The sequence below is a fragment of the Polyodon spathula genome, chromosome 18 (assembly GCF_017654505.1).
Source record: "Polyodon spathula isolate WHYD16114869_AA chromosome 18, ASM1765450v1, whole genome shotgun sequence".
Lineage (NCBI taxonomy): Eukaryota > Metazoa > Chordata > Actinopteri > Acipenseriformes > Polyodontidae > Polyodon > Polyodon spathula.
Genome location: NC_054551.1, coordinates 7,878,633 through 7,902,525, shown reverse-complemented (window position 1 = coordinate 7,902,525; position 23,893 = coordinate 7,878,633). Strand labels below are relative to the sequence as shown.

Sequence of the window (23,893 nt, the reverse complement as noted above, 5' to 3'; positions counted from 1 at the left end):
TGCTTGCAAAACTGCTTAACTTTAAGTTGAGAAGACTGCTCTGCAATTCCTCACACGATCTGATAAATTTGCTGTAAAAATCATCCAATTATTCTTGGCGCCCATTTATCAGCCTGTTGTGTTTCAAACCAGAGCTTACATTAAACTTGGACAACTTACTTACAATTCCCTCTTGCCCCAGATGAGATTAAGACTTGTATTATTATGAGAACTTATCCAGCCAAGTTGTAAGTGAACTGCATCATATGCTCACTGGTCACAATTTACAAAGGCCACAAATAGTGATGTGCCTAACAATTCACACAATGTGCTTGCAATTTCCATGAATTGCTGGGTTCCACACTCTGACAGTGGCTTCAATGTTAGGATCAAGTTAAAATTTTAGTGTAAATCCGGAAGTTATGGTTAGGATAGGGAGGAATAACTAGACTCTGGAGGAATAGACACCCTGCGGTTAACATCATCTCACCTACAGTGTAGACATTCAGTCACAGTGCCGACTACTAAAATAGGCAACAACCACACCTTCCTTTAACCCAGAGCTTTACCCTGATATTGTTGCACTGTATTTTTGCAATTATATGCATAGTTTACCATGGTTTGCCATATTTGCTTATATGCTATAGCATACCTCCTGTGGTTTTTACAATGCTGACCTATGCTTTACCATGCTTTATTAGACTTTGCTAAGCTTTTACGATGGTAAACTTTTATAACTGTGGTACTGATCCATGGGGATCCCTGCAGCAGATTTACACTTTACTGCTGCTGAACCAAAACTCTGTACTGTGCTGACCTTTTACAGATATATTCCTATATGCAATAGCGCCATCTCCTGCACTGAAAAAGTAACTGTGACATAGAATAGGTTCCTTAATGGAATGGTGTGCCAACATTACAGTCCCCATATTAGAAAAGGTGAAAAATCACTGACTGAAAATAATATCTTACTGATAAATTGCACTGATTAGTCAAATCATGGTCCTTAAAAATGGAAATAGAAGCCCTTACAACTCAAAATTTCCTGTAAAGAAAAAAAGCCTTCAACCAATAAATCACAATGTATTCTAATTATTTTTTTTAAATACAAATGCTATTACTGTAATATAATCAACACACACACACACATACACACACACACACACACACACACACACACACACACACACACACACACACACACACACACACTATATGAATCAGACTGACATTTCCATTACCTCCATAGGATTAGCATATTTTCAGATATTTCAGTCAACAATCCCAGACATCCATGCAAGCAATTTGTTAAGCTTTTAAATTGTCAAGCTGGCAGAAATGAATTACATTATTCATTCGCCACTGGGCATCATTCCTTCGTCTAATGCCGAATGCCATGCAAATATGATTAAAACAGAAATGGTTTTTGATCCCTCTCCCTTATGGCTTGCATACAAAACTCCTTGATGAAAACAAAATGATTGCAATAAAAAAATATCATTTTGGTGCTCTCCACAGCCAAACCTTTTTCTATTTATTACTCGAGGAGATCAAAATAACAAATTGAATATTAATCAGTTTCATTTCTTTAATTGCTTGCTTAACTGAAGCCTTTCACCCTCATCTCTAGCTTGAAATGTCTGTATTTTGCCTGCTATCACTACATGAAGATTTAGAATTCCACTCTCTGCTCCTCACTTCACAATCAGAGTAATTACACTGATTTAATTAAAGCGCTTCCATTTCATTGTTACTTTCTGCTGCTTCAAGCTTCCGACCTGTCGTATGGCAGGTTGAATTATGCACTTCAATGAGCACTGGTTTTATTGCATGCTGTAAATACTGTGGAATTACAGACCGCATGTCTTCTTTTTAACTGATTTATAAAACCCTTCCTTGAACTGCTCAACAGTGAGGGGAAAATAAAGGTCTTTCCAGATGTGGGGAAGGCTTTATTCACAGGCAGAGAGGTAAATATCATTGTCTCTTAGGACCAATCTTTCAAAAGATGCTGAGAAAAGGGGCCAGTGAAGCTTTTTGTTGTAGTTTTTAGTCTGCAGTAGTTTAGTACATATCAATTTTGAGCTGAAATACATTGGTGGCACACATTAGTTCAAGATTTTAACATAATAATGTTTTGTTTCAGAAGATGTGTGAATAAAATTGAATAAAATCGAATAAAAGTGCTGCTGCTGTACTGTATACAAGTATTGCTGCAGAATGTAATAGACACAGCTGAGGAGAATATATACAGATTTACTGTACTGCTAGAGAGATTATTGTAAAAAAAAAAAAAAACGCCTTTCACTCTTGAAGGATTAAAAGCTTAACAATCCAGGCACACTTTCTGCAAGTTTGGCAGTTATAAATGAAACTTGCAATATATGACAATATATACATACCCACCAGATTCCAAATACTGAGGAAGCAGAATTGTCAAACCTTTTTACTCAGCAGCGAAGAGCATAGTCTGACAGGAAGATGAAACCCTAGCTGCTTCTACAGGTGCCTCTGTTGCACATGGAATGTGAAGTACCACCTAGAGGGATTCAATGGTAATGCAGGAAATGAAAGACCATAACATGATGAAGATAGAATAACAATACAAATTCCTTTGATGTATTTAGAGCAGTAGCGGAGACAAATTGTAACTTAGCCGATCTTCAGTACACCTCATTAGTTAGGCCAGAGGTGGCCAAAGTTGTCTTTCCACTCCAGGTTGTTGTTCCAACTCTGTTCTAAATTGTTTACTTCAACCACTTAAACCTCCATCCAGACCCTGAAGTAGTTCATTCTATAATTTTACTTGTTAAACCTGGAGTTGAATTGCCCTCCAGGATCGTGATTAGACTCTTCTGATTCTGAATTACACAACGTAAACTTGCATAATTTTACACCTTTTTATTTTCAATACAGTTGCAGGAATGGATGAATAGAGAAGAGTGTTGTGCTTGTTGGACACACATTGACATCGTATGAACATCACAAAGAGCAAGTCCAGCAAAACATTCAGATTCTGTCGGCATACTTAAATGTTCTCTATATGGGCAATGTAATACAGTAAATACAGAAGATCACCTGATATAAATTAATAAAAGCCATTTAAAATGCATTTGTGGTCTGTTATATTTTATAGCAACTGCAAATCACTGTAAATTATCATTAAATATTGAAACTACAAGTTTGACTTTATCAGAATATTTTTATAAGGCAATATCCATGTGTTTTTGATTAAAGCGATACATGATTATAGTTTTAAGTATGTCTGAAGTTGATTACATGTAGTTTTTATTTATTGTACTGTATCAATGGCTTCCAGTGGAACATGTGGTCTACTTTCTAATAGTCTGAACTGTACCTACATTAATTATTTCAGCTGCTTCACAGTACATGGCAATTATACACTTACACATGGTGACCAGTATGTGACCCTGATCTGAACTGGAAGTACAGTAGTACATGTTTATTTTGTGGTAATCAAAAAAACAATGATATCTGTAAACAGTAATGGAAATGGCCACAAAATAAAAAATGGCTGTTCTGCTGTAGTCAACTTCTTGCCTCAATTTAGTTCGAAATTCCAAAAATGTAGGTGGAGCTACCCAGGAAAACAAGACCGGATACGAAAGCTGTGATGGTCCACCGTGAATGTGATTGTTACTGCTTTACATACTGTATACAGCGCTGATCCTGGCCTTTTCTGATCGCCTTCCTGCAAGCTGCTGTATTTTCCATTTCTCACAACCACTTCATAAACGGAACATCACATAGTGCATTTGAATTTGCTATTTGAAGGTGGTTTATCGAATGGTCAAAAGGCAGCGTAGCTCCGTTTCTTGCTCACATTTCCAAGGAGATGTATCGATCTCAGCACTGCTCCTCTCCTAGCGACTCACGGATCTCTCCCATGTCTATTGAGCCGGAGGGGACCAGAGTCTTGCCCCCACTGCTGCCTGCTGGCCCTGGAAAGACTTCAACAGAGCTGGAGATGGACTGCACAGAGCGGTCCCGGAAATAGTTGAAGGCCTCCTGGTCAATGAACGTCTGTTCCTCGCGGAGGCCCTGCTCATACAGCTTGCGCTTGTGGCGGAACTCGATGACTGTCTTTGTGTAAGAGTTCAGGGTGGTGACAGAGGCTGCCATGCAGCAGGTGAATGAGCCCCAGGCCAAGCTGTGGAGGTACAGAAAGAAAAGGAACACAGTGCTCACTTAGGACCATAGTTTCTTTAATTTATTTAACCTTTCATTTAACCAGGTAGTCCCGTTGAGAACAAAATCTATTTTATAAGAGAGATGTAGTCAAAAAGGTATATGAAAAACATGCAAATTCAAATGAGCCCAACAAATACAAACTAGTTAATCAAATAACAGCTTAAGAACACCAGCCCAAACAAAAACATGTCTCGTTTTTTTGGTTTGAACTCCTTCAAAGGAATTGCCAGCAACAAAGGAATAAACTGGACACTGACTGTTCTAGAATGCTGAATCCCTTTTAATTCTATGGTTGATTCCACTAGCCTGTGTTTCTTATTTTATAACATTCTAGTTGTACAAAATAAACAGGTGTTTTGCCCCATGGGCCTATGTCACAAAGACGGCTGTAGTGGGTGACGTCAGACCCGGAACAATAATGCAGGACAAACAGAGACATGGATGTTTGGTGAAGCTCAGCTCTGCTCAGCTTTTAATAAACTAAATAAAAGGGATTTAAACAAAACAGCACAAGGCACTTGATGCCAAACAAAACAACAACTATAACGAAACACACTAACAAACGGCAGACGAACAGGCAAACACGGTGAGTGAAATTATGATCTATTTTATTTTACTTAATGCTTTTGCTTTCTCCTCTCCACACCCATTCTCCACTCACCGAAAACACAACCCTGAGTGCGTGAAAACATGCAACTTTTATGCAGCGGTACCAAGACTCGATCAATCATTCAATTGGAGTCTTGGTACAACTGCACGTGAATTAATAAAAGTGCAATTCCCTGTGTTCACATATTATTTTACCTGCACGTGAAGTGCTGTGCAATCTTCGTGCCTAAATACAAATATACATTTTAAACACTCCTGCTCATAACCCCATATTTATATCCCTTGTATTTTATACATAAACACCAACATTACACACTACAGACAACATAAAACACTTAATAAACATAAAGGGGCGGGGCATTCCGTCACATATGCCCCCCCCCTTGTGCGCAGCACACAATGGCCACCTTCCTCAGTCCCAAAGTCCCGGTTTATAGTCCCGGCCCAGGAACAGGGGCAACAACGGGCCAAAGGTGGCGGCCACAGTGGGAGGTCCTACTCCCACCCCAACAGCTATAACGGCCAGGCCGACTGTACCCAGGTCGCCTCCTCCGGCCAAGGCAATCCTGGCCGCCGCCCGGCTGTCTGTGGGGGTGGTCTATTGACCCTCTCTCCCTTCTTTGTAGTCGGCAGCTTCCCCTTGTGGGGCTCTGGTCCCTAAATTCCCTACAGTGAAAGTGCTGCAGGGGGAGGTGGTCTCCTGACACATCCCTCCTTCTTCATAGTTGGCAGCTCCCCCATGTTGGGCTCCGGCCACAGTATATCCTGCTGGAAACGCAGTGCTGACACTACCCCAGACAAAGCAGTTCCGGCGACCCTAGGCGACGGTAGCAGCAGCGGACCCTTGGGAGGAGACGGCAGCAGTAGCGGACCATTGGGAGGCGACGGCAGCAGCAGCAACGAACCCCAGGAGATGCGGAGCAACAGGCAGCCCCAGGCGATGCAGACGTGGCATCCTTGGGCGGAGCGAGCCAGGCATCCTCGGGCGGAGCGAGGCAGGCATCCTTTGGCAGAGCGAGGGAGGCATCCTTGGGCGGAGCGAGGCAGGCATCCTTGGGCGATAACGTGAAGGGAGTCAGGACAAGCTGGGGTGCGGGTTTTGGCCATCTTTTCGGCCACTGCTGCCAGGCGGTTCTTCCCTGTGCTTTCCTCAGCAGCCTATGCAAGGGCTGCTGAGGACCGCCAGCATCTAGTCCTGGTCCTTCTCGTGAAAGGAGAGGCAGCTCCTGCTCCTCTCGCCCTGAAGGTGATGGAGGAAGAGGCAGCTCCAGCTCCTATCCTAGTGATGGTGGGGGAAGTGGTACCAACAGGCATTCATCCTCTGCTGGTGGAAAGGGACCAAACAGGCATTCACCCTCTGCTGGTGGACGGGGACCCAGCAGGCATTCACCCTCTGCTGGTGGAGGTGGCGGAGGCAGAGGCAGCTCCTGCTGCTCTATGCCTGCCGGTGGAGGTGGCGGAGGCAGAGGCAGCTCACAGGCGAAACACCACAGTCCTGCTTGCTCCTTTCCCTCTTTGCTTTGCTGCTGTTGATGCTGCAGCTTTCTTTTCCCCCTCCTTCTCACCTTCCTCTCCTGGACGGTTCCTCCTCCTCCTCTTGGAAGGGGCAGATAGCTACCACGTGCCCGTACACCCCAAAGACAAGGCACCAGCCTTGGTCCTCCAGACCACTGAGGAGAAAATCCAGTTCCCCGCAACCGTCCTTCCAGCTTTCCTTTTTTTTTTTAACTACAAAAAAAAAAAAAACGCCCTTTCCTTGGTCTGACGCATGGAGGAACTTATCCCACAGCTATTACCATATGTCACAAAGACAGCTATAGTGGGTGATGCCAGACCTGGAACAATAACACAGGACAAACAGAGACATGGATGTTTGGTGAAGCTGAGCTGTGCTCAGCATTTAATAAACTAAATAATAGAGATTTAAACAAAACAGCACAAGGCACTTGATGCCAAACAAAACAGACAAGCATAACGACAAAACAGTAAACAAAACACACTAACAAACGGCAGACAAACAGACAAACACAGTGAGTGAAATTATGATCTACTTTACTTAATGGTTTTGCTTTCTCCTCTCCACACCCGTTCTCCACTCACCGAACACACAACCCTGAATGAGTGAAAACATGCAGCTTTTACGCAGCTGTACCGAGACTCGATTGCAAATCGAGGTCTTCCAATTGGAGTCTCGGTACAACTACACGTGAATTAATGAAAGTGCAATTCCCCGTGTCATGTATTATTTTACCTGCACGTGAAGTGCTGTGCAATCCTCGTGCCTAAATACAAATATACATTTTAAACACTCCTGCTCATAACCCATATTTATATCCCTTGTATTTTCTACATAAACACCAACATTAACACACTACAGACAACATAAAACACCCTAATAAACATAAAGGGGCGGGACACTCCACCACAGCCTAACAACAGACCCTCAAGCTATTCAATTAATTTCCTAGAGTTCCAGTTTTAGGTTATACCAAAACAATTCAAGAATCACTGTGTCCCAACTCTGTTGTTAATTTAAAAAAATTATTGAAAAATGATCTTATCTGTTGACTTTCACCATTGATTTTAAGGAGCATTCTAGAACATCCCTGAGTGTCTATGCTACCAAACAGTTTCAGCAAAGAGGAGGAAGCTTCACTGAGGTGCTGCTGTCGTCTGATTTTAAAGAGATGGCAGGTGACAGGCTAGAATCCACTAGATGGCAAAGGAGAAATGAAGCAATTCCAGCTATTGTAATAGATGCCAATAGAGCAGCTGCCGTAACACAAATATAATTTCCAGGGCTGCATAGGAATGGTACGCTCACTCACAAGGTTTAATAGCTTAGCGTCCAAATAACCACACAGAGGTAATTTGCTTCCAATTGTGCAATATCTATAGACATAGAACTTTGTTTTCTTTTCTGCTTCTATTTCATGGTGGCATGGATCACTTAAAACTTGGACATGTACAGCATGCTCATTTTGGTTAATACCAAGTGATCCTACACAATCCGCAATGCTGGTTTGAGGCTTCCCCTTACAGGAATTTAGATTAAAACATCACTGCATTAAACGGAATACTCAGCCAGAACCATTAGAAGACCACAGCAATGCCAGCAGCATAATACTATGTTATATGGCAGCACATTGGCACTGCAATGTATTATCAATTATTCACCATCACAACCTTTAGAACCATTCAGATTGCTCGGTTGACGTAGGATATGTCATGATACACAACAGGTTTTGATTTCTGTAGTGTATGAAATGGAACTATTGCAAGACACTACTTTGTGATTCGTTAATAGATCATTAATTTTTTAAAGTGCAGTGTTCCTTCCATAGTTCAGCATGCTGTGCACTATATAACATTAGAAAGCAGGTCATATTCCTAAAAAAAAAACCTACCGGATGGTAGTTTAAGCCCAAATGTTGTCTTGCAATATTGATAATGTTCAAGAAGAAACAACAATTATGAGGCTGTCTGATAAAGTAACTATTTTTGGATTAGAGGCGACAAACCACTCTTTGTGACCCATCACATACAATGTTACTGTTCAGATAGTTTCCACTGAAATATTTGCAAGCTAAATATAGCTTTCATGTTACCATTGTCCGTGTATTTAATTTGATTTATGTTGGTTAAGGCAGCACACTCTTTTGGTTAATATTTTTAGTTTGAGCTTGCATAGAAACATCAGAGTTTTTTTTTTTTTTTTTTTTTCACTGCATGGTAACAGTGGTTTGCAAAACTGCTTACAAAAAAATCTTCAGAAACAACACATTTTCACTGTGATGCAGGTTTATGTATTTAAACAGGTGGCATTGCTATGGAAACTATTTGAAAGACATCTGGCAATACTTTCAGAAAGTAGCTAATTGCTGTCTTCGGAAGGAATTTAATCAGTTTGTACATGACCTTCTGTTGACACTGTTGCTGTACTAATGCTTCATAAAACTTTAGCCCTTTTTATTCCAATGTTTAAGACATTTTTCAATATGTATGTTTATATTTTCACTGAAAATTGTGTGTGTGGGGTGCAGTAAAACCAACATTAAAAATGTACATTTCCGTGGAAACTAGCTGAAAATAAAGTTTGCAGTTTCAGCCTCATATTTTTTTATATTAAGGACAAAGGGAAAAAAAAAACTGTAATTAACAGATCTCAGTGTTTGTTAATTACAGTTTTTTTTTTTTACTTTGTCCTTAATTGTGACTTCCATTTAAGGTCTTATCTTTTACTGTTCTTAGTCTTTGAACTTGGGATTGATTTAGATTCAGGGACAACTTAAATTTAAATTAATCAAAAAATTTGCAACAATAAGATATTGCAGAACAATATGAACACCCAAAAATGTTTGCCACCAGTCGTCACAACAGTAGTTCTTTTCCCATGGCTATATGCATTTTACCAAATCATAACATGTTTTATAAGCTCTACTCTACCTCTCTGGGCTTTACAGTGGTTAGCTATGCTTTACCAAACTTTTACTATACTTCAATTCACTTTTTCTATAAAATGGATAAGCTCACAAAAAAAAAAAAAACAGAAATTGTGCCCAATGTACTTTGCTAATGAGCTAATCATGCCTCCTACACGAGTTTAAGTGATTCCTGAAAACTTCTAATCAGAATCACGTTTGAGAAAAAGTGCTGATTAACAACACCCTCTGCACAAGTTTGGTAGCTGGCAATCAGCAAAGAATGCTGGAACAGATTGCCAAAGTTAATGAGGTAATACATTCAAAATGTGTTTTGGTTAAACAACAGCTAATTAGGAATCAGTACAGAGTGGAGAATTGCTGAGTGTATTTAAAGAGTGCGGCTGGAGAGTTTTGTTTATTTCTAGTTTAAAAGCTGAGCTTGCTGAAGGTCTTAAATAAATAAATACTTTTGAATAGGAATGCATACCAAAACGACCAGCCGTAGTCCCATGTGTGGGGTCTCCAGTCCTCTGGCCCAAGGCTGACTGTCACCTGGAATACCTGAGTGTACATCATGTGGGCCACCATTCCTAGGAGTCCTGCAAAGACCACAATTAAAATAAAATAAAAAACAAAGCTGTATGCTTATGGCCACTTCTTTAGAAGGACCACCTCAATATTGGGACCACTCTGCTGTATTCTTGTCCCAATACTTGCTGTTCGTTTTCATCAATAAATGGAAATCTTATGTCCAACAATGACACAATTGCGTGGATTCTCTGTCACTACGGAACTGCTATATTTTGATGACAGACTGGGAAAGTTGATAAAGTAGTGATCTAAACTCTAAAATGGCCACATTTTATTTCACCTAGTGCCATACAACACAGAATATTGTGGCTGTGTTAGTTTGGCCTCTTGTCACCTGAAAAAGACCTGAAGTCAGCAGGGTATGGGATAAGTGAGGGTCTAGTTGTTATACCATGGTGGTTCTTTTAGTTCCTGTGAAAGTGGTAAAGCATGAAAAGTGTGATAAGGTAACATATGGTATGAACATTGGCAAGGTGTTACAGATTGCAAATTGACCATGGTAAACTTGAAAGAAAAGTTCTGTAACTTAATCACATAAAAAGATATCCAGTAATAGTAAAAAGAAACTTAGAAAATTTGTGATTTTGATTGGATGTTTGCCCACAATACAATTCTACACAGGCTATTCCTCTTCTTTTATACTGGATAGATATTTTCACTGTGTGCATATTTATTAGTCAGTCAGTCATGTGCACGCCAAGATATATGCCAACATATCAGATTTAATTGAATTTCTAATTTGATCCTGTCAGCAACGGATTGCTTTTCAGAATGTCCTAACTGTGGCTCTAATTAAACAACCTTGTATCGTATCAAACATCACACTGCATAGCAGCTTATGCTATCTACCCCGTTGTCTCAGTCAACCATGCCTATTAATCACAGCATTCAGATGTTATATTGAATTAGACACCAAACGTCTTATAAAAAGATGGGAGATGGAGAAAACTGATACAAAAGTGTGTGTGTGTGTGTGCCTATACATTTTCTTCAGATTATTAATGGCATAACAAAGCCTCTTTGAATCCTGCTTATGGAATCAGTGCAATGATCTTTAAAGACCTGTAAAAGCTGCAGACTGCTTTTCAGGGTGAGCATTCAGAAGAAATCCTTTTCAGTTTCATGTCATTTGAGCAACAGCTTCCTGTTGACCCTACATATGGCACCAGCACCACACATTTTCTTATCTTTAAAGGCTCTTAAAGGGACATACAGGGGCACTGTCATGTTAAACTGAGTCCAAAAAAAGGCATATTTTGTCCCGTGAGAAATTTCCTAGAGTAGCAAATGGCGTTCGGGCAAGTCACTTAATGATTTTAACTAGGTGAATCTCTTGATAGTGGAGCCTGTTAAGGCTGTGTAATATTAAAATAAATTCCCATCGTATTAGTAGTTTAAGTCCAAATTCATAGCTTAATTAAACCACATGTTAACTTTTCATCCATTTTTGTCTTTATGGATTTTTTTAATATAAAAAATCTGAAATATTTTTTATATGTCCTATGGATGAGATGTAAAAACGAGTTCTTATTGTAAGTGCCTTGGCAAAAGCAGTTGTGATGCATAGTTCACCCCCTAGTCTCTGTAAGTCACTTTGGAGAAAAGCGTCTACTAAATGATTGTTTTATCTACAGGGCTTTCGAAGACTCTTGTGTTAGTCACCTGTGGAGGTTTGTATAGCAGTGTAGAATCTAGTGAAAGGATTCTTTAATTGTAATCATTTTTTTTTTAATTAGTGTAACCCACATTGGAAAAAAAAAAATTTAAATCATTGAGTTAGAGCCAATTTAATCTAATGGCATTTTAAATACCTATATAAACACTATGGTCTTACGTTTCTGAAGTACGTTTATTACAAAGAGATAAATTAGACTTGTTAATTGGGCCATTTTACTTCATTAAGCAAACTGACTGTAAAACACTGACTTGTGTTGAGTGAGCTGCAAAACACTGAACAGGCCACTAATAGTGCATTACGTCTCTAATTAATCATCCTCTTATTAACCATAGTAAAAGCAAGGCAAAGTGTAATAAAGCATAGTGAATGCAAAGCACAGGAAAGCATTTAAAGAATAACGAGGTATGGTAAAGCATATTAATAAACGTGGCAAACCAGGGTACACTATGATAAAATGCATAGCATAAGCATGAAAAACTACAACCATGCAGAAATACTGTGGTAAACTTCTATATGGGTCTTACTGCATATGTGGCTAATGAGTCTCCATGGAAGGTTGAACTTTCAACTTCACTGTGAAATTTTCTTCTAAATGTTTAAATATATAACAAGACTGGGGCATAACGTTTTAAATTTCACAGCTTGGTTTATGTGACTTTTTTCTAGACCCTAATAAATGTTTAATGCATCTTTTGGGAGCACTTTGCAATAAATTGCTGAGCTATGTAAAAGAAAAGGTTGTAATTAACTTATTATTATTTTAACAGGGTTGTCACGTCATCCGGGGAAAAAGAACAATCAATCTTATGCCAATTAACAGTTATTTAAGACTTATGAACGTGGGATTACACCACTGCGATAACATGCACACTATCAGTCTAATATTACTAATATGAAACTGACAAAGGAAACTTGAAAAAAAACATCTCCCAAAAGGAGACATAATCCACAGTACCCTATCCTCAGTTTACAAATAATGTGCAGTCTCATGTTTTGAAACCAAGATTGAGAATGCAGTAAAAGGTAGACATTGAAACACACACTGAACAGTATTAAATATGGAAGGATTTTTTTTGCAAACATGTCTGTCAATTCAAGACCATCTTTGCAATTACATGATTTCAAAATTATTTTGAACCCCCTAATGTATGTACTTTTAACCAACTTAAATTGTTACAAACTTTCAAGGTGACATGATCAGTTTAGGTACCCTTGGAAGTGCTGAAACTTCAGTTTGTGAATTCTAAACCTGCATCTAAATCTGCACCTCCTAGTTTCCCAGTTCATTGTTTCTGTATCACAACCAGACCCTATTTTAGCCACATTCCAACATAACACGGCTTGACTCACCACCACTGGCTTCTAAGTCATAAACCCTCTGCACTGGAAAGCATCAAGTTCAACTGATATACTTATTTTGAAACTTGTTTCTGAAGTATTTTGAAGAAAAAAAAATAAAATCTCTCCCACTGATGGACGATGGTTACATAACCGTGAATGAAGGGTTCTGCTTTAAAAATATAAAACTTCCACTACACATATGATTAAAAGTATGTCTTATCTATTTAAGGAAGATTTAAGGTATGGCTTTTTCGCTATTTTAAGTCGAGTGAGCAGTACAACCAGAATTTTTCAGCTGAATAATGTTATGTTAACTTATTGAATTACCTACCGCCTTATAGTTTTCCATGTACTTAATGAAAAACTAACAACAATTGAAAAATGTGACATTTTGAAATCTAACTATTCTGCTAGTATGGCTTCTGGTAGACTTTTGTGATATTTTGTAACATCTTTAATTGCATGATGTTAAATAAACAATCTAGATTACGGCTCAATCCTAAAATTCTAGGTGATGCAAAATTTGTGGCCATAGCTATACAGTTCACAAGCATTTTGGGACACTGGAGTTGCTCTTACATTGTTAATTAGGCTACAGAATCCTATGGGGAACTGCCCCAGAACATTAACAAGGAAGATTTTTTATTTTAATCTAACCTTTTCATTCCACTATCTTAGGATAGTTTTTGAAAGTTATGGAGGAAACTCCAGGAGATAAATATTTAGACTGATGCCTTTGTCACAGATTATTTATGATGGATCCTTAACCTGAAGTGTTACCACAAAAAATGAACTGTCAAATACCTGAAAGCACTGTGAACACAGCCGCAAAGGCATTGAGTTTTAGCCCATCTATCACATTACTGGAGTGAAAGAGCTCCAGGCACATTAGACTGAATCCGACAACCAGCAGCATGATGTACAGCACTTCGGACACCACTGACAGCCAAAGGACACCTGCAACACAAAGAAGACACACGTTTCAATGTTTGCTTAATTTGAATGGATCTCATATTTGCATAGAATCCCTTGGTACCCTCAGTGTTTAGGAAAACTGCCCTTGACCATAGGAACAACTTAAAGTAGGCTAATCTTTGTATCGACTCAAAACTTCAGAAGGACTAGGATAGAAGCCATGCTGTTTTTGTTTATGCATACTGTAGCTGGCATATGGTCCAGTTATCGGGGAGGAGGTGATATTCTGATGCTGTCCTTCAGATGAGGTTTCAGTCTGGTTTGTGAAGGTAAATATACTGTTTTTCATGACCCCAGATTATAACGTATCATGGGGCTGCAAATGAACTGTTGCTGCATGTTTTCCCATTATGAGCTTAGCCCTTAAAGGAACAGCTATTATGGTCATTTATATGGACAGAAGGAATCGACAATGTGTCGGTGAGGAATGAGGATTGTCCTCAGTCAGAATGCTTCATGTCATGGTGGGCCTTGAGCCAAACAATGTTGAGAAACCCTGTGTTAAGGCATTATTGCTCGCTTTGTGAGTGTCTGCCTTCTAGTCACACCTCCAGTACTGTCTGAATTACCATTTTAATAAAAGCTAGCCCATGTTAACTTGACTCAGATACTGGAGGAATATTGTGTAACAAACATTCTGACTTATTAAAGTTCTCTTTGGAAGCTTTTTTTCTCTTTTTTTAAAATGCTGAATGGTCTGTGTTGCTGAATGCCTCAGTGTTCAGACATTCAGCACAATGGACAGTTTTGTTTTGCAGAGGCACTGGGCTGGGGAGAGCACTGAAGGATGGAAATAGGCAAAAAGATGTCGACCATTGCTATTCAGTCAGCTGAGAATTTGTATTTATATTGGATTCATGATAATGTCCTGATCTGGTTTCTACTTGGGTGATCTTCAATATGAAGTCAGTGTCTAAAAATATTGTCCAGTAAGTTAATCTATTGCACTTTACTGCCCCTCCTTCTGCTTCTTCATTTGATCAGTACTTTTCAGCTGCAGTATTGGCTTTGAAATATCCAGATATTCCAAGCTGAAGTATAAAGCACAAGCAAAATAACCAAAAGATCTTCAATAGAAGAAAAGGATGAATTTCTACTTACAAAGAAAATAGTTTTTAAAAACTTGGTAGGCACTCTGTAATATATTCATGTAGTCATACAAATGCTAGTTAAAGATTTGTGAAAATGGCTTGGCTTTGCAAATTAAGTGTGCATTTCACATTTGGATAAAGTCTAATTTTTCTAGTGTAGCTCTACTGCATTAAAGTAGAGGTACATTTTCAAGCAATGGTTCTATTTGCTAACATGATAACATTCAGTATGTTCGTATAATAATAAATGTGGTCCTTTTTAATATATATATATATATATATATATATATATATATATATATATATATATATATATATATATATATATATATATATGTCAAACAGTACAGAAATCAGCAGGAGCCTGTATAAATCGTGCCTGACCTCCTGTCTTGAATTCAATTAATGCCCAGGAGTTTTTGGCAAGTTTGTAGCAAACAAGATGAGTATCGACTGCCCTTGGTTGGGGAGGCTGCTAGCCATCTTCCATGAGAACTAGAGGGATTTAAACACAGGGGTACTCATAGGTTCTGTGTGCAACAGTATATTATGAAGGGATATATACAGTGGTTTGCAGAACTATTAACCCCTGCAAAGTTTTCACATTTTGTTGGCACCTGAGCATACTCCAAGACACTTTCAAATTTGACTTTACATGTAGAATCTACACAAACTACTCCACATTGATAAAGTAAAAAAATGCATATAAAATTTAAATAAGATTTACAGAGAAAAACAGATTAATCCCAGTTGCATAAGTATTCAACTCTTTTGATACTGCAGCCCTAAATCAGCTCAGGTGCGAATGATTTGTTTGAAAGGTCACAGAATTAGTGAAATGGTTTCAGCCTGTGTGTACTCAAAGTGGTTTAACTTGTAGATAATTTCCCTCCGGTCTATAAAGACGACACTGTAGATGTAGATGACACTGCAGACATGTGGAAAAAGGTTTTGTGGTCAGACGAGACAAAAATTGAACCTTTCGCTCTAAATTCCAAGAGTTACATCTGGCCCAAGCCCAACATTGTACTTGACCCAATCAACACCATCCCAACTGTCAAGCATGGTGGTGGCAGCATCATATTATGGAGATGCTTCTCTTCAGCAGGGACTGGGAAGCTTGTCAGAATAGAGGGGAAAATGAATGTTGCAAAGTACAGGCGAATCCTTTAAGAAAACCTGTTTGAGTCGGCCAAGACTCTGAAACTGGGGAGGAAATTCACATTTCAGCAGAACAATGACCCGAAGCACAAAGCCAAAGCCACACTGAAGTAGTTGAACAAGAAGATAATTAATGTTCTTGCGTGCCTGTGACAGAAATACAATGAGTTCTGGTTGTAAATCTCCCTCCCGACCTGTGAGGGTGTTAAATAGCGAAAGAAGAAGTCTCTCGACAGGCAGGCCTGACAGTTCATTTCCGAGGTCGGGAAGTCGGCCAGCCTGTAAGGAAGCGAGACTCTGTTGCAGGAACGTATTGACCTGGAAGGTAAACAAGGTAGCAGCTGCAAGCAATAGACACAGCTACAGTCGTTTACCAAGGGGTCATGTGGGATAGCATAAAAGGGCCCAGAGAAAAGCTAATCTTTTCCTTCTCTTGGTTGAAAATATGAGGAACAAGAAGGACCGGGAGATTGTCCCTTGAAATAGAAAAGAGTTTGTGAGTGTTTTGTTTGTTTGTATGTTTAGTAACTGTGTCTTTTTGTAATCACTAGACAGCTAAGCACCTATCCAGAGCTGTTGCATACTTTGTAATGTTCCTTAATGATACACACTAACTCAAGGATTAAAAATTCTTTTCATTTTATTTAGACAAACAGGAGATTTAAAAGTCCACACCCACGACGTATTTTGACTCGAACAAGTCTTCGTCAGGTGGTGAATACAACAATCAAATATGAGCAGCCACTCTCTTTATAGAAGTACACAAGGAGTGTAGGAGGATCTGTCATTAAGAAATAGGCTTTCCCAATAACCCATGTATAGATTTGCATAGCTGGGTGCAAAGGATAACTTTGCTGTACCTTGAATTTGTAAATAATACTTATCGTTAAATAAATTCGCTCTTAACACAAATGTAGCCAATTGCAACAGAAAATCTATAGGTAAATCATTATTTTTTGAAAGAAAAAAGTGACAGAACCTCCAACCCTCCCTTATGAGGTATATTGATATACAAACTCTCCACATCAAAACTAACCAGATATACCTTTGTTGGAACAATATAATGTGCTAGAAATCTGATGACATCTCTAGTATCAACAAGATAAGATGGTAATTTCTTTGCAATTCCTTTAATACAATGGTCAATAAATTGACTTAAAGGTTCTGAAATAGAATCATTACCCGATACTATTGGTCTTCCAGGTTGGTTCACAGCATTTTTGTGTATTGTTGGTAGTGTGTAAAATACTGGCATTATTGGATATTCAACTCTTAAAAAATCATATTGATTTTATGTGATCACATTGCTAGCCTTAGCTTGGTTTAAGAGGTTATCCCTCTCTTGTTTAAAGCGCATTAATGGATCTGAAAGCAGGGGCTTGTAATAATCTTTATTGTTTAGCTGTCTTAAAGCTTCACCAACATAATCATTATCATTTTGAACCCTTATTTGCAGATTTATTAATAATCACTTTATTGTCTTGCAGTTCCTTAATTGCTTAACTTTGAGCTACATTTATATTAGAGAATCTTAAAGCTAGATGTTTCTTTACAATATTTTCAATATCCTTTTCTACCAATTTTGAAAAAGTACTTATAGTTGGATTTGGAACTCCTACAGGAAAAAAGGTAGACTTTTTCATAAATTTACTTAAAGGTTTATAATCAATAGTACCAGTAGTGAATTTCTTTGTTGCAAAATAATTTTTTTAATGCAACTGTCTAAAAAACTTCTACAATCTATTTTTAAATTAAAGGCATTACGTTTGTTAGTAGATACAAAAGAAAGTCCTGTACTCAAGACTGTTTCTTGAACATTAGTTAATGTCTGTTCAGATAAATTCATTACCGGTATGTTTGACTCCTGGTGGTGATTCTGCGCCCTGATGCATGACTTCCTCCTTTTCCTCTTGCCTCACCTTGTTTTCTTCGGATGATCCTCTGTTGATTTACTTCTGAGTTGGGAGGATAGACTAAAAAACGGGCTGATCCTGAATTTAGTGAAGATTCGCTTGTACATCCTGGATCACTAGAGTCACTTTCTGTTATCATTGGAGTCAGACGTTCCCAGAATTGTCACTTTTCCCATTGTTGATTGAATTTTTTACAATTATCTTGCTAATAATACATACAATTTCTTTAATTTGTATGTTTTTAATTCATTCTCAAATTAGTTCAAATCGTTTATGTTTTTTTCTTGTTGTAATTTAAAATACTCTGATTTCATTTTTTCATGCAGCTTCTTTAATTGAATACCTTTTCATAGAAACGCTCTCCTGTTTGGTTTGTTCAGTTATCAGCACTGTTGAATCTAATGATCATTTGTTTAACACCTGTTCCCGTCTTTTTACAAATGTTGTATCTTTAGTTACAAAGGTCGGTTTCTTGTTCATTCTTAACCTTCAATCTTAATTTCAATTTAAGATTTACAATGGAATACAATCAATCACAAATACATTTTTTAGATTTATTAATTTCAATAAATTGCAATGGTACGCTAGACACGTCTATTTTTCGTAAGACAACTGCTAGAAACACGATCTTATATGCAAAAAGTGATCATCCAAAACACAAAATTTCTAAAATACCTTATGGGCAATTGTTACGTTTAAAACACATTTGATTAGGAAACTAAAGCGTTATGCAGAGTTGATTTCAATCTAGAGGTTATAATAATACAACGTTAAAATTGAAACAAATAGATTTTATAGAACCCGTTAATAATGACCAACCAAACGAAGAAAGAATGATGTTTGTAATGGAACACAATCATATCTCCAATGAAATTAAAAAAATAATTCTGAAACATTGGAGTATTCTAAAATGTGACCCTAATCTAGGTGTACTATCGACTATTCCACAGAGATTTTGTTTTAAAAGAGGCAGAAACTGAAAAGATTCAATTGTTTCTTCTATGTACAAATCATCCTCCAGTGGCAATTAGTATATAGCAATTAGACATGGTAATTATCGTTGTGGTAAATGTGTACATTGCTCTAAAACTTTTAACACTAAGTATTTTAACCATCCACATACATGTAAAAAATACAAAATACAATTTGAATTTTAAAAACAAGGATAGAGGAACATAAGACAGCAACATTATCAAACAATGAAACATAATTCAATTTCAAGCCTTAAATTTGGCGGGTTAGAAAAGGTGTCAATACCCGAGAGAGGGGGAAATATAGTAAAGTTATTATTAAAAAGGGAAGTCTATTGGATATTTACTTTAAAAGCAATGGAACCGCATGGCCTCAATGAGAATTTAGATCTATGTCCATTCTTGTAAATGATGTAATTGGTATTATGACTATGAAGTTAAGTGGAATATTTTGATATATTGGAATATTTTGATGTCAGTGGCTGACTTCTACCTAATTGCTTTTTGATTTTAATTGAAAAAATATGGGCTATTCATCTATCAATTAAATGGAGACAAAAGTATTAACAGTAATTAAATTAATTAAGGTATTAAGTGTTATATGAAGATTTAAACTTGCCATTAATTTGTTAATTGATATTATGATTGAATGTTATTAATGATGACTTGTAAAAAGAGAGTGGCTGCTCATATTTGATCATTGTATTCACTATCTGATGAAGACTCGCTCGAGTCGAAACACGTCTTGGACGTGGACTTTTAAATCTCCTGTTTGTCTAAATAAAATAAAAAGAATTGTTAATACTAGATTTAGTGTGTATCATTAAGTAACATTATGGAGTGTACGACCTTAACTATCTCGATCATCTTGAGCCATGGGAAAATGAAGTTTGAAGGACTATCACCTACTTATTGACGTAAGTCAAGAGACAATCACTTATACCATAGACTTTTACCTTACTGTGGTCGGCAGTTTTTTTTGTTTTTTTTTTAAATAACCACCTTAAGGATAACCATAATTCAAATGTATTACTGAAATACATAAACAGATATTTATCCCCAGATCTTCTCTTCGCACATTTTTCTTTTTAAGATCCACTTGATGGAATTAACATTTTTATTATAATACACAGGTCCTCTTCTACTAAGGAGGCAGTGTGGTCCAGTGGTTAAAGTCCAGGGCTTGTAACCAGAAGGTCACCAATTCAAATCCCACCACTGCCACTGACTGACTCAGTGTGTGACCCTGAGAAAGTCACTTAACCTCCTTGTGCTCCATCCTGCAGATGAGATGTAAAATCAATGTCCTATTGTAAGTGACTCTGCATAAAATGCACAGTTCACAGCCTACCTCTGTAAAGCGCTTTGTGATGGTGGTCCACTATGAAAGGTGCTATATATATATTATTAAGCAATAGAGCCCGTTGATGCAGGCTCTACCGTGTGGTAAATGTCTGTGACTGGAGTTATGCATCCTGAGCCGAAGACAAGTGCGCAAAAGAAAGTCAGAAGCCTATATTTATGTTGAACTTCTGATATTTTGCCAGGTAACCTTCCACTGAGGAAAACAGTCCCTAACATAATTAGAATATAAAAACAACATACATGTAGAGAAAACATTATTATTATTTAAATTATTATTATTTGGCTACCATATTTATTAATTGGGGTCTTACTCTTTCTTAGTATAATTTATATGGACATCAATTGTTGAATAATCCGTGTTGTACTGAGTCAGACTCGAAATCTGTTGTAGGCGGGGCATCATTCAAGCTGGCAGGAAGTGGATTGGCTGGTGTGGAAAGAACTCAAACAAGGTTGGCAGTTTGACTGGCTGGTTTTGAGGGAGGGTGTTGTTTGGATCCAGCTGATGACATAATTGTGAACCAGTCATGTCTTTCCTGTTGATTTGCTGTCCAGCAGCTTCAAATTGAGCCTTCCTTGCGGTGTCCTGTTTAAGTAGCTTTTTATGTTATCAGATTAGTTGTAGATTAGAATGTTAAGGGAAAAAGCCGGTATGTATATGCAGATTGATTTAAAATTTAATTCGCAGTTAAGCAGTTCAATGTTCCAACGGGCATCTATGCAAAATAGATGCCAACTAGATCTGGAAGCTGATTGGCTGTACACACTCAATCGATTTCTAATTATTGTTATATTATTACTAGTCTCAATATAGTTATACAACTAATGCTACAATGTATATATCTTTTTAGGGTCGTGTAAAAAACTACTGAAAATACACATTAGGTTCTCCTGGAGAAGACTTGCGTTGCAGCCTTTCAGAAGGGTGATTCATAGGCTGCCAGACCCCATATTGTTTGGTTGCTACCTGGCACTGTCAAACGTCTATTCAGCTGTGAGTCACTTTTCATTGAACAGATGCTGAAATGAGAGACTGACTAAAATAGTTGAAGGCTATGGTTAAATTACTCACTGAAAAATACATCAAATAAAAGGTAGAAATAATGTGAAGGGCCTTGAAGGTTCCGTAACAGAAATGTCAGATAAAGAACACAAGGTTAGTTCTGACTTGTTGCTGAAGCTTTTTTTGCTTCACATCAGCTCCCCTGGTGAAGGCCATGTTACCTTGATTTTTGTTTGTTTGTGTGTTTGTTTTTTACTCATTTTTATTTTATTTATTTATTTATTTTTAACCAGAGCATTTTATTCTACTAATTCTATATTATTACTACAATTGAATTCAATGACTGTACAATATCGGTCTTGAATGCTTTAATTCTGTAGTAGCTGTTGCTAGTGGCAACCTGCTCCGTCAGAAATATACTGACAGATTGATTCAGAACTCTCAGGCAAAAGGAAAAGGTTCCATGTGTATTTGCATAAAAAGATTGCTTGTAACACCGCACCTTCAATAGCGGAGGAGAACATAGCAAATAGAGCTGAGATGCCTCATTAACCTGGGGTTGATTGAATAATATTGTTAAAACTCACTATTAATATACTGGCTCTGCTTGTATATTATTGAATGAAAACTGTGACTGGAATATATTAGACAGTGCTAGTTGTCGTGAAACATTTTGCCTTACCCCTTCATACTTTAAAAACCTGACTTGGTTTGTGGTGCTAGAGTGTTGCCCATTTTGGTATTTAATGCAGTTTTAGCATAGCTTTTGTTATTTTTGACTTTTTAAAAGCTACCATAAAGATAGCCATATTCACATGTAACCTTAGGGTCAGTATATTTATGAAATTCAACACATTTTTGTATTCCTCCTTCAGATCCTCTTGATAGAAATATAGTGTTACCAAGTTGTCCCGCGTTATACCGCCACCCCTTTATAACGCCACCCTCGCATACCGCCAGCTATTCTCTGAACAAATGTCACCAATATAAAAACAGTGCTATTTTTACCCGTTATATCGCCACCCCACTGTCCGCCACTCGCCATCTTCCCCAGCCAAGCAAACGTAAATATAAGCATTGTAGTTTCCCTCATTTTAGCACCAGCGAAATAATCATGGCCAATTAAAACAACAAAGTTATGCAGCTAACCTTTGATTCCCTTTCCTAATTTGTTGTTAACTGAACGTTCATACCAAATTTATCAACACTCCCGCTCCCAAGGCAAAACAGCAAGTACAAAATGACGAGTCGACCCTACATTTAACATGAGAGCAAAAGAAACAAATCTGCATCTATGTATCTGAAAATAAGAAAGCAAGATATTGCAAATGTGAGGCATATTGTTAATCAAAGGGCAATTGAAGACATTGTAATGGATAAAAACAAATGGCTTACCCTGATGTAATGGGTCGATTTGTTTAACCTGAAAAAGGCTTGACACAGTCTAAAATAAGTGACTTTTACAAACCACAGAACAACAAAAAAAAAAGCACGATAAGAGGTTTGTTTGTTTACGTGCAAGTTTTGCACAATTTTAAACAGCAGAATATTTCTATTTTTTACTTTTCGTTTAAAAAAAGTGTTTAAGTTTTTAAGTCATATTTAAGTTTTTTTTAACTGCTTAAAAAAGAATGCTGTTGTGCTGAAATTGGTTTGTGAAATAAATAGATGGCATCATTCAACAGGGGAGAGTATTGAGCAGGCTTACAGTTGTGCCACAAACAGTAAAGTTCAAATGACCAGTACAGTAAAAAAAAAAAAAAAAAAAAATTTGTTTTTATGGAATTGCTGTTTGGGAGATTTGACACTAAATGTGTTTTTTTTTTTTTTATAAGTTTAATTTGTTCCTCAAAAGTAACCATGTATGTTAAATACAGATGGGAAAAGATGATAAAACTCCACTAGTAGACCTACTGTTGTGTTAAGAACTAGTACTGGAGTTTAAAAAAAGATTCATGTTTTATTAAAATGGCCTGGAGATACTGTAATTGTATAACTAAAAAAATAAAGTGTTTGAATTTATGGCAAACACAGAAGGTTGTGTTTTTGTTTTTTTATGGACCCTCACTATAACGCCACCCTCGCTTGTTGCCCGTTTTTGCCCGTGGCTCTTACCAGGAGGTATAAAGAGGGTTGACTGAAATAGACTGCTTGCTATCTGGTGTTCTCAATATAGTTAACTAATGTGATTTGGCCACTAGTATGGAATACTATTATATCAGGCATATAATAAAAATGACTGATAATACGGCTTGCTTACTAAATATCTTTGTACCCATTCATACTGTAGATAACCATCTGCTCTTCTAATATTTCTAAATTATGTCACAAGTTAAATGATCTTTTTTACTAGCAATGCAAAACTATTTAATGTTACACCTGAAAAGACAGGCACGTATGTGAAAGGGAACATACAGACTGAGTGTAGTTCTCCCTTTTCTCCATGCTCGTTGCAGTGGCTTCAGATATACTCTACAGTTTATTTCACTTTAGATTACACTAATTTGCTACCAGACAAATCTGGTTAGGGGACAATGCTTTAAAAAAAAACAAAAAAACACTATTTTATGACATACTATT

At 37.5% G+C, this 23,893-nt stretch overlaps 1 protein-coding gene across 1 annotated transcript in view; it reads right to left on the bottom strand.

Moving 5' to 3' along the window:
- Nucleotides 1–2,865: 2,865 nt before the first annotated feature.
- LOC121330520 (germ cell-specific gene 1-like protein) overlaps nucleotides 2,866–23,893 on the bottom strand; it is a 34,790-nt gene continuing 13,762 nt past the window's right edge. The window contains exons 3-5 of the mRNA XM_041277095.1: nucleotides 13,639–13,791; nucleotides 9,712–9,823; nucleotides 2,866–4,150 (exon numbers count right to left, since the gene is read on the bottom strand). Coding sequence (XP_041133029.1) covers nucleotides 3,847–4,150; nucleotides 9,712–9,823; nucleotides 13,639–13,791 — 569 coding nt within the window. The 3' untranslated portion in view covers nucleotides 2,866–3,846. The remainder of the gene's footprint in view (nucleotides 4,151–9,711; nucleotides 9,824–13,638; nucleotides 13,792–23,893) is intronic.